The sequence below is a fragment of the Brassica napus genome, chromosome C9, assembly GCF_020379485.1.
Source record: "Brassica napus cultivar Da-Ae chromosome C9, Da-Ae, whole genome shotgun sequence".
Lineage (NCBI taxonomy): Eukaryota > Viridiplantae > Streptophyta > Magnoliopsida > Brassicales > Brassicaceae > Brassica > Brassica napus.
The window spans coordinates 70,718-82,012 of NC_063452.1; the positions used below are offsets into that span (position 1 = coordinate 70,718).

Genomic DNA, 11,295 nt, shown 5'->3' on the forward strand with positions numbered 1-11,295 from the left:
TTTTTAAACTGATTCATCAAAAAATTGAATTAAAATTGCCAAAAAAATTGTTTGTCTAATAAAAAAATTCTGGGAATCACTTTTTTTTGTGTGTGAATCAGTTTTTTTCTTTAAATAAAAAATTAGTTTGAGATTTTCATTGGTTAATTGGTCGGTTAACCGATTAAAACCATGGTCTATGGATAATTAAGGTTCGAACTATCGTTTTGGGGAGAAATCAATTTACAACTTATAATTTGAAGAGAAATAAGTTTACAACTTTAAATTCATGGAATTTTAGCACGAAATCATAGTTTGGTGGGGATATGACGCTATACGATAGTTCTCGTCGAGAAATAGATCGTTCACCCATTATATTTTAGAGATATTAAAATTAAAATAATTAATATTTTTAATATATTTAAAATATTTGGTTTTCGGTTCGATCCGGTTTGGTTTCTGTTTTTCAGATTTAGAATTATAGAAACCGTTTGGGTTTTTGTAATTTTTGATCCAGCTTCGGTCTCAGTTTTGTCGGTTTAGTTCTGGACCTTTTGCTTCGGTTTTCGGGTTTCAGATAATATGTCGAGGACTAACCTCGCTGAGGTTATTCTGTTATCTGCAAACCATTAATGGGTTTATACTATGATGGGCCTAAACACTACGACGTCGTTTCCGTCTAGGTTTTTTTTGGGCCGAAGTGAGCATCAGAGAGTGTTTCTAACTTCATCGTCGTCTTCGTTCAAGGTTTATGCAGCAATTAGTAAAACCCTAGAATCACCCCCTCTTTGTTCATTTTCAACAGCCCAACTCATAAAGTCAAAACCTTTAGCGATGAGCAGCTTCAACGGAGACGATTTCAAAGGCCTCCGCATAACCCAGCTCGACGATGACGATGAAGAACAAGCTCCAGTGGAACCAATAAACGTAGACGAATTCGATGATGATGACGACGACGACGAAGATGACGAAGAAGAGCCTGTGATATTGGGTTTCGTCGAGAGCCCCAAGTTCCCATGGTCAAGTCTCCGACAACTCTTCCCTAACTTAGCAGGCGGTGTTCCGGTAATAATCTTTTAATATTCTCAAATCTCAATCAAAGCTTGTCTTTTTATGTTCTTAGGTTTTGATTCTTTGGGTTAATACAGGCGTGGTTGGATCCAGTTAACTTACCATCCGGGAAGTCTATTCTATGTGACTTATGTGAAGAGCCTCTCCAGTTTGTACTTCAGGTTTGAGTTTTCATTACAAAACTATAATTCCTCCAATTTCATTAAGATAGTTTTTTCAGAAAAATAAGATTTTTCAAAAAAATAAGATTTTTTTTAGATTTTTCAGAAAAAATAAGATTTTTATGTTTACTGTAAAAAAATTGTAGACTTCAAGAAAATGAATTGAGGTTGTTGAATTACTATTGTTGAAAATGATGCATTTAGGATAGTTATTTAATGTGTGAAAATTCTAGAAAAAAATACTATCGTATTTGTTTAAATGTTGTTTGGTCGGGGTTTATTTATTGAATTGAGGATGAATTTGGCAGCTTTATGCTCCTTTAACGGATAAGGAATCAGCTTTTCACCGAACGTTGTTTCTCTTCATGTGTCCATCTATGTCTTGTCTCCTCCGTGATCAACATGAACAATGGAAACGCGCCCCTGAGAAACCAATGCGGAGGTAAAAGAAATTAACACTCTTTCATTACATTAGTCTCATCTTTGTGTTTGTTTGTTTATATTTTGTTTGTTTGTTTCTGAAGTGTGAAGGTGTTTCGTTGCCAATTGCCTCGTGTTAATCCGTTTTACTCGAGTGAGGCTCCTAAACACGATGGAACTGACCAGCCCTTGGGACCTGGAGGTAAAACTTATAAACTGATTGATGATAGTTTTGACTCAATTTGATTATGTTTTGTTTCTATTTAGCTCCTCTATGCACTTGGTGTGGAACATGGAAAGGAGATAAAGTGTGTGGAGGCTGCAAGACAGCTCGATATTGTTCACCTAAACACCAGGTGTGTGTGTGTGTGTGTGTGCATGGTTTGTTATTATTGTTTTGCTATAAAGAGACTAAAAAGCTAAAAAAATAATTAAAGGTTTTTTTCCGATTCAAAAATAGTTGAGAGGTTTTATCATTAAAACGATTTTTGTTTTCGAATCTCCAGGCCCTGCATTGGCACAGGGCTCACAAAATTGAATGTCAACAGCTTCGTACCGTTCTCGAAACATCTGACTCAGTCGATAATGGGGTTACTCTTACTCAAGTGCAGAAAGGTTTGCTAAACACACAAAACCTTTCTTGTTTAGCTAACTTTTATGTAAACTAGTGATATCAATATTTTATTCGGTTTTTGTGCAGCTGCGAGTAAGAGTCTATGGAAAGAGTTTGTACTGATCAATGAGGATGAAAGTGAGTACGATACAGAGATGTCAGAAACTGATGAAGTTGCTCAACCTATGGTGGTCTCAAAGAGAGAAGTTGACGACCAAATGAAATCTGTGATGAAGGATTTTGAGGTTACAAAGTTACTTTGCTTGCATCTATTTTTGCAAACTGCTAAAAACTGATTCTCAGTTGCGTGTTTTGTACAGGGAGATGCTGATAAGAATAGTTGGGTTAATTTCCAGCAACGTGTAGACAAAGCACCTGAGCAAGTTGTAAGGTAGTGATTCAAACACAGTACCTTTTGATGTTTTGTACTATGATTCTCTCACAAGATCAATGCGTGAAAGTACATTTTTTGATACAGATACTGCAGGAGCTCTGAAGCAAAACCTCTTTGGCCGATGGCAAGTGGACGAGTCTCTAAATCTGAGGTTCCCAATTGCAAATCTTGTGGTGGTCCTCGTTGTTTCGAGTTTCAGGTAACTTGTATGAGTCTTGTCTTAGTACTCTTCTTTATAAACCAGTGTTCTTGATCATTTCTTCTTGATCTGTGTTGTTGATCAGGCAATGCCACAGCTACTGTTCTTCTTCGGGGGGAGCAATGAGAGGGAATCTCTGGATTGGGCAACAATAGTGGTGTACACGTGTGAGAACTCGTGTGACTCGAGTTTAAGTTACAATGAAGAGTTTGTCTGGGTTCAAGTCTATAGTCAAACAACTTAGGAGGCATCGCATCATCTCTTCTGTTGCAGCCAAAGTTTTGTTCTTTACTGGATCATTTGTGAAATTCTCATGGGTTATATACACTGGTTCGTTTCTTTTGTTTGTTATAAAAGAGATTTTGATATTAAAATCTCTTTGTCAGAAGTTGGGCGATTTGACAACATATAAAGAGTCAAATTATGGTGTGATTAGTCACCAACAAAAAGATACCTTATAAAACTAAAAAATGCTAGCCATAATTTTCATCATATATCTGGATTTTAGACAATACTGAACGACTGACAAACCATACTTTTGACGAAACAATAGATGTTGGAATCAGTCTGACAACCAAAATTAGTTTTACCCCATTAGATGATTAGAACCTGAACTAAATTGCATCGAATCAGTAACTAATTTTTACTAATTAAAACTTATAATCTAAACTGGACCGGATAGGATCGGTTTTCTAACAAAACAAACAAAAATATGGTTATAATATTTAACTATATAAAATATGTTTTGATTGATATATGTTATCATGTAATACTATTGTCTTTAAGTATTCTAAAAATCTGTTTAAACTAGATGACAATTTGCTATGAACAAAACATCTAAACACACAATTTTTAAAAATGGTCTACATGGCGATTGAAGGCTTTCAAAACAATAATCTCTTGTATCACCGCATACGACCACCTAGTGATCGATTGAACATTGCTTTAGTGTGATTGATATTGACATTATGTTGCCAATACAAATTATGTAGCCAAAAATACACTTGTGTTGTCTGTAGTAATCACTTTACCAAAGCCCATTGTCAAAAAAAATATTTCACCACCATAACCAATCCATGTTTTGTCTAGTGTTAAATGCTTCAACATAATACATTGAACTTGTGATTAATTTTAAGTATAAATTCGCTTGAAACACGAGAGAAATAGTAGTTTCCAAGCAAAATCTTAAAAGACAAGGATTAGAGAAAAGATTCAAGTATATCCTGAAACACATCAAATTACTGACAAAACTAATGGCAAAGGTCTCATATTTGTCGCACAGAAAGTGTTTTGACAAAAAAGCTGAGTCACAAAAAAAATGCAAAAATCACTGCTAAAGAAAAATTCACTATCGACCAAAAGCTTTTTCTCCTCACTTCCTAGACCTTTTCGCTAGGACCCTACAAGAAACAAACAACCCAATGCAAAAGCTTAGAATCTCACCACAATATCAATAACAGTTTGGTCTCTTATGATCAATACTTACTATGCGGTTCGCGCAGTAGGTGCAGCGGCAGGTATATCTCCTCCAGGACCCTTGGCAAGACGTTCCTCTCTGCGAGCATGTTTCCTTTCTCTGCTAGCCTTGTTCTTCGCCCTCTTAGCCTCGAACTGATCAGATAAAGTCTTCTCTCTAGCCTTCTCAGCCTTGGACTTGTGAATGCTCTCCATCAAAACACGCTTGTTCTTGAATACGTTTCCCTTGACCTTCATGTACATGTCGTGGTACATGTGCTTGTCAATCTTCTTGGACTCACGGTACTTCTTGAGAAGACGCCTCAGAACTCTCATCCTCCTCATCCAGAGTACCTTTGTCGGCAGCCTTGCCTCCCTGGTACCCTTCCTCTTACCTTAAACCCATAATTAAACAATTGAATAAATGGGTATGTGGTAATTTTCAAAGAGTGTGTGGGTCAAAAAACGTTGCTGCGTACCGTAACCAGAGTGACGACCCTTCATCTTAGCAATCTTCATGCGGCGAGCTCTGGAACGTGAGTGGATCTTCGTTGGCTTCCTGATGATGAAACCATCCTTCACAAGCTTCCTGATGTTTTGACCTATACATACAAACACCAACACAGAATCTCAATCAATCATCAAAACGAAGGATAGATGCAAGAACCACGGCATGCTGGAATCAGTAACAGTCAGAAACTATAGCTCATGAAGTCAATGAAGAACATAGTGAATCCTAGGCTAATAAATTGACCTAGTGATACATATCAGTTTGAATCAGTAACAATCACAAAACCAATAGCTCATGAAAGTCAATGAAGAACATAGTGAATCCAAAATCCATACTAATCAGATTGAATTTAATACCAATCAACGAATCAGCCTACAAAATACATAAACATCCTTTTCTTCTACCATCGTAACCAATCACAAACCCCAGCTCACGAAATCAAAAAACAATAAAGTGAATCTGAGCTCAAATTTCATCAGATTGAATTCAATATCATTCAAAGAATCAAAGCTACTAATATACACAGCATCCATTTCTTCTACCATCCTCATCAAACAAGCTTCGATCACAGATACGAACATAGTGAATCCGAGCTCAAATTTAATTACTATTCAACGAATCAAGCTACCATACTTATCAACAAGCTTCAATCAGCAGATACGAATGCAAAAGGAGAAAAGGCATGAAGAAGAAGAAGAAACACATACGCGAATTGGCCATGGAGATGTCATGGCTTTCGTTAGGATCGAGCCATACTTTGCCCTTTCCGCACTTCATCACTGAGGCAGCGAGCCGCTTCTGGATCTTCAGAGACACCATTTTTGCTTCTTTCTCCCTTCCTTGTGGAGACTTGTTTTGGTGCGGAGAAGGGCTAAAACGTTAAAGAAATGTGTTTATATATGACCTTCTCTAGGGTTACTTACTACCCTTCCGCAAAGAAAAAAATAATCATGGGCCTTTTTAAAGCCCATTATATGCTTGGAAATTACACACGTCCGTTGTCTTATAACATGAATTTCAGCAGGCCTGCTTGACCCGCTATCCTCAAACATTTATATTTTTATCGACTTACCAGAAAAAAAAGCATTTCAGTTATTTTTTTTATATTTACCACCCTGTTATAAATTATAAGTTTTATTCTATGCTGATAATTATACTTCTCTTACAAAAATTTATGTTTGATGGTTATACACCACATATCGAGCCGTTTAATAAAGATTTGTATGACGGTTCTACTTTCAATTATTATTTTTTGAATGTTTTCGTCTATTAATTTACATTGTCAACGATAAATCAAATTTTATGTACAGGTGATTACAGCCTGTTGTGATGCCAAAAAGCATTTCGATCGTTAAAACATGGAACAAAATCATCTTATGTCAATGTATTGGCAACATTTCGATTTGGATTTCGTCATTGATATCTCTTGTATTCATATTTATCATATTATTTTAACGGATTAGATTATTTTTCAGAAGTTGTTTGTGACTTTTTTTATGTGATGTATCATATGAAATTTTATGTAATATTAAATAAAATAAATTTAGACGAAAAAAAATCAAATTTTACAAATCAGAACTTATACATCACTAATAAATCATTAAACAAACTAATAGATAAATAGTTATTTCATTAATTTCTGTAACATCTTTAATGATTAAAATGTTTTAGGTACGTAGAACCATATACTCGTATAAAGGGCAGGATATCCATAATTATTTAAATACATTTTCTCCAATAGAAGTTGAACATTTGACATCTAAATATTTTTATTAGATAACTTAAAATTTTTAACCGTTGGAACATTTTTCGTACCTTCATATAAATTTTTAGTTTGGATGTATATTTGAAATTAAGGAACCAAATCCTACAAACCCAAGTAAGAATTGATAAGAATAACAAAAACCTAATTTGTGCATTTTAAAAATCATTACAAATTTACAAACGTGCGTTGGCCTTGTTTCTCGTTACAAAAATGTCTCATGAACCCACAATAAGAAACATGGCATGCCCTTCGAGCCTAAACCACGAGAATCACCTAAAGATAGACTAGAGGTAGCCAACAAACAAAATCTTCAAATAGAATAACCCAAAAATACCTATTTGATAAACTCCTTATATAACCAACTTTCAGTTTGATCTTTGTAATAATTACGCGAAGAGAGCAAAAGAAGAAACATAACCTAACAAAAAAAAGATGAAAATGGTCGGAAGGATCTTTCTCCTTTTCCTCTCCATCGTCGTCACGGTGGTCATCGCCGGAAAAGCTCCACCGCCAACATTTACCGAGACGGGCAAAGCTTTAGCCGAGAAACTCTGCGAGAAATCCGAAGACAAAGCGTTTTGCGTTGCGAGTCTAACCTCACGTCACGAGTCAGAAACCGCAACTGCGCCTAAACTCGGAGTGATAGCGTTAAGCGTCGCATCCACAAACGCTTCAGACACGTCTTTCTACATCAAGTCCAAACTGAAGCAGAGGAACCTCGAGCCGGCTTTGGAGGACACGCTCGATGACTGCTCCAAGAACTACTTAGACGCAGTCGCGCAGCTCGACGATTCTCTCGCCGCTTTGCTCGCGAATGCGTTCATTGATGTTGATATTTGGCTTAACACGGCTATTAGCGACGGAGAGGCTTGTGAAGATGCTTTGAGCGAACGTGCTGGTAATGATGCTGAGCTTGCTCGTAGGAACACTAACTTCTTGAAGCTTTGCAAGGACGCTCTTCTCATCAACACTATCTTAACTCCATAAGCTTACTATTGTGGTTACTTGATTTATATGTATGTATTTTTTATAATATCTAAAAAATGGTTTGGTTGATTTATGGGTGTAAATGAAATGATATGTGATATACTTGTTTTGGGAAAATTTTGAATGAGCATATTGGAGTATATATAATTATATGGGTTAACGATATATTTTCTCATAAAAACTATTATATAACATCAGATATCTATTGAACTATAATTTCGCGTTAATTTTCAATGAATTTAAAGTTTATTCTTTCTAAATTATAAGTTGTAAATTTATTTCTCTCCAAATTAATAGACTAGATATATCATTGTATACAAATAAAATCACAATATAAATGAAACATAAACAAAATATTCAGACTGCTTTTCACAAATTTATATGTACATATGAATTTTTTTGTAAGGAACCTAAAACCTAATTTCAAAAATTTATTATTCTACCCCATCCGTTTTCTAGATAATTTTTTTTGGAAAAAATTGTTTATAGTTAGTTATGTTTTATTATTTTTCATTAGTGGATTATAACAATAAATTATCTAAAAAATTAAAAGAAGGTTAGATTTATTAAACTACTATTGGTTTAACGTTATTAAAACTTGATAGCTATAGAAAATATTAAAATAATATATTATCTAAAAATTAATAAGAACGGAGAAAATTATGATTCTAATGTGTTTGTATCTACATTTCCACACATCTAACAAACATATATTTCATTCCCTTTAATACTTTTGCAACCACAAAAAAATTCCAAAAGTTATATCATATGTTTTATTACATAGTCATATCCAAAATTTCATAGTTTATTAAGATTTATGTTGACTAATAATTTTCAAAATTTTGGATGGAGTCAGTAACTATTTAGTCTGGAAATCAAGACTTTTGGTTATTTAAATAAAGACTAAAACAAGTAACAATATATCAAAGTTTATGAAGTTTACATTGCTATGCTTACAGCTAAAAAGAGTTCTCGCAAAAAAAGAGAGGATACGATTCTTAATATCTACTTTAAAATAGTCGCATTCTTATATTTCTTCTCTTTCACAGAGATAGATTTTTTAGCGTTTTCACACATGTTAAGAAAATTGTTTTCTGCAATTCTCAATTTTTAATAATTTTTAATCAATATTTATTTAATAAAATCAATTTTTTTTTGAAGTTTATAATTTTTTCATAGAAAATATAAAATATATATGTTTGTGAAACAATTTTTTTTTCTAAGACATTTATCTTTGTGAATATGTTATAAGCATTTAATAAACGAAACATGTTATTGGACTGGGCAAATTTTATATAAATTCCCAAATCCTAAAATATTGATTTCAGAGAGTATATTATTAATACAAAGGGGCCATAGTTGTTTGACACATTTTACCAAACAGGTATATATCATTGTATACAAACAAAATCACAACATAAATGAAACATAAACAAAATATTCAGACTGCTTTCCACAAATTTATATGTACATATGATTTTTTTTTTTGAAAAGGAACCTAAAACCTAATTTCAAAAATTCATTATTCTACCCCATCCGTTTTCTAAGATAATTTTTTTGGAAAAAGTTGTTTATAGTTATGTTTTTATTATTTTTTCATTAGTGGGTTATAACAATAAATTTTAAACTTAAAACCAGGTTAGGTTTATCAAACTACTATTGGTTTAATAGCTTTATAAAATATTAAAATAATATATTTATCCAAAAAATAATAAAAACAGAGAAAATTATAATTCTACTATGTTTTTATCTACATTTCCACACATCTAACAAAATTTAACAAACACATATTTCATTCCCTTTATACTTTTGCAAACACGAAAAAGATTCCAAAAGTTATATCATATGTTTTATTACATAGTCATATCCAAAATTTCATAATTTGTTAATATTTATGTTAACTAATAATTTCCAAAATTTTGGATGGAGTCAGTAACTAATTAATCTGAGAATCAAGACTTTAGTTATTTAAATAAAGACTAAAAGTAACAATATTATAAAGGTTTATGAAGTTTAAATTGCTATGCTTACATCTAAATATAGTTTTCACACACAAAAAAAAAGATAATAATTTTTAATATCTACTTTAAAATAGTCGCATTCTTATATGTTATTATTATAAGCATTTAATAAATGAAACATGTTATTGACGAGGCCATCTAAACTATTAAAACAGGAGTATATTTAGTATTACTTCCAGACTTTTCTTAAATAATTACGATCTTCTGCCACTGCCAAAACATTGTCGTTTTATCTGATTCTAAATCAGAATATTATTTTTTACATACCAGAAATCTTCAATTGTCTTTCCCAAATCGCACAGTGGTCCATGAAAGCTTTCCGAGGTGGCTCCTGATCTCGCCGTCGTCGGCTCACTTGCTCTGCCGCCTTGCTGCATAAAGAGTGGCGTCTCCATTCCGTGTCTCTGCTGCATCGTGAGCTTCGTCGTCATGGCCACCGGCATCGTCAAGCTCCAGATCCGGCGAAGATAAAAGCTCGATCCATATCCATGGCTGACTTCTCTATATTTGCACTTTAGGTCCCTAATATGTTTGATTATTTTCAAATCGGCCAAAGGCTTTGTAAATTGCAAAAACATCCTTCCAAATCAACCCAGAACCTTTCAATTATATTATCTAGACCCAGCGAATATTCCATTTTTGTAACCTTGGTACCTGAATTTTCTATTGTTTTCACATTTTCCCCAATACTTCTAAATTCATAGGAATAACCTCACAATTTTGTCTCAAACTTCTCAAGTGTGCATTTTAATCGTTTTATAGCAATTATTCATGCAAATACAATATATACACCTAATATACAATCTAAATGATTATAATGAGTTAAAACTAGATGTTAAAAGTCATTAAAAACACGATATATCACATACATCTATATGAGTGTTTGTTTTCGATTTATAGTATACAACATTTCTGATAGATCGATGTTTTTAATTGTTTATAATTTGTTGGTTGTTCATATTGTATTTTAATGTGTTTATTTATAAGCTAAAAATAATTAGTATGTCGCATCGTAAAATTCGTCTTCGTTGAACAGTCGTACGTCCTCACCCCTGTTGACCACAAATCGTTCAACTCTTTTATCAGTGGTTGTAGGAAAACATCCAGGGACCTTTTTGGATGGTTCGGACCAGGTATCAATATCGTCAAGAATAGCAACTCCCGTTGCATGCACATCTCCGGTGGCAGGTTGTATGGCGTAAGAAAGACTGGCCACAATGAATATTGTCTCCCTGACATTCCGAACGGACTAAATCCATCTGTGCATAATCCGAGATACACATTCCGGCTATTGCTAGCAAAATCCGGATGTACTTTGTTGAAATGTTTCCAGGCTCTTGCATCTGATGGATGAGTCATCTCACCATCCGTCTGAGTATGCTCGGCATGCCATCTCATCTTTGCAGCAGTCTGCTCTGATTTATACAATCTTTTCAATCTGTCTGTAATTGGTAGGTACCACATCCTTTGGTACGGTACCCTATTACGTCCCCGTCCTTGCGGCTTGAATCGTGGCTTCTTGCAGAATCGACATTCTTCTAGCTTCTCATCATCTCTCCAATAGATCATGCAGTTGTCGATGCAGACATCTATCATCTCCGAAGGCAACCCAAGACTATAAACCAATTTCTGAATCTCATAATAAGAATCAGCAGACACATTGTCTTCCGGCAAATACTCTTTAAACAAGTCCGCCCATTCGTTCATGCAACTTTCAGG

At 34.0% G+C, this 11,295-nt stretch overlaps 3 protein-coding genes across 3 annotated transcripts; 2 read left to right on the forward strand and 1 right to left on the reverse strand.

Annotated features, from left to right (window-relative positions):
• Positions 1-704: 704 nt before the first annotated feature.
• LOC106365505 (programmed cell death protein 2-like) lies at positions 705-3,215 on the forward strand. The gene is made up of 10 exons (XM_013804922.3): positions 705-1,044; positions 1,128-1,211; positions 1,520-1,653; positions 1,736-1,833; positions 1,899-1,987; positions 2,138-2,246; positions 2,332-2,489; positions 2,565-2,635; positions 2,723-2,837; positions 2,923-3,215. The coding sequence occupies exons 1-10, from the start codon at positions 814-816 to the stop codon at positions 3,079-3,081; spliced, it is 1,248 nt and encodes a 415-aa protein (XP_013660376.2). The 5' UTR covers positions 705-813; the 3' UTR covers positions 3,082-3,215.
• Positions 3,216-4,056: 841 nt separating this feature from the next.
• LOC106345279 (60S ribosomal protein L19-1) lies at positions 4,057-5,742 on the reverse strand. Its single transcript, XM_048769485.1, has 4 exons — positions 5,511-5,742; positions 4,772-4,894; positions 4,324-4,687; positions 4,057-4,237 (listed from the first exon to the last, which is right to left on the reverse strand). Coding segments are annotated over exons 1-4 (600 nt in total). The 5' UTR covers positions 5,623-5,742; the 3' UTR covers positions 4,057-4,236.
• A 1,207-nt stretch (positions 5,743-6,949) lies between these two features.
• LOC106363882 (putative pectinesterase/pectinesterase inhibitor 26) lies at positions 6,950-10,291 on the forward strand. The gene has a single exon (XM_048769486.1). The coding sequence runs from the start codon at positions 7,001-7,003 to the stop codon at positions 7,553-7,555; it is 555 nt and encodes a 184-aa protein (XP_048625443.1). The 5' UTR covers positions 6,950-7,000; the 3' UTR covers positions 7,556-10,291.
• Positions 10,292-11,295: the final 1,004 nt, after the last annotated feature.

Coding starts and splice junctions, on each gene's coding strand:
- LOC106365505 (XM_013804922.3), top strand. CDS start 814: ATGAGCAGCTTCAACGGAGACGATTTCAAAGGCCTCCGCATAACCCAG. Junction 2,490..2,564: donor CTGTGATGAAGGATTTTGAG/GTTACAAAGTTA, acceptor TGTTTTGTACAG/GGAGATGCTGATAAGAATAG. Junction 2,838..2,922: donor CTCGTTGTTTCGAGTTTCAG/GTAACTTGTATG, acceptor GTTGTTGATCAG/GCAATGCCACAGCTACTGTT.
- LOC106345279 (XM_048769485.1), bottom strand. CDS start 5,622: ATGGTGTCTCTGAAGATCCAGAAGCGGCTCGCTGCCTCAGTGATGAAG. Junction 4,895..5,510: donor CATCTCCATGGCCAATTCGC/GTATGTGTTTCT, acceptor TTGTATGTATAG/GTCAAAACATCAGGAAGCTT. Junction 4,688..4,771: donor GGGTCGTCACTCTGGTTACG/GTACGCAGCAAC, acceptor TATGGGTTTAAG/GTAAGAGGAAGGGTACCAGG.
- LOC106363882 (XM_048769486.1), top strand. CDS start 7,001: ATGAAAATGGTCGGAAGGATCTTTCTCCTTTTCCTCTCCATCGTCGTC.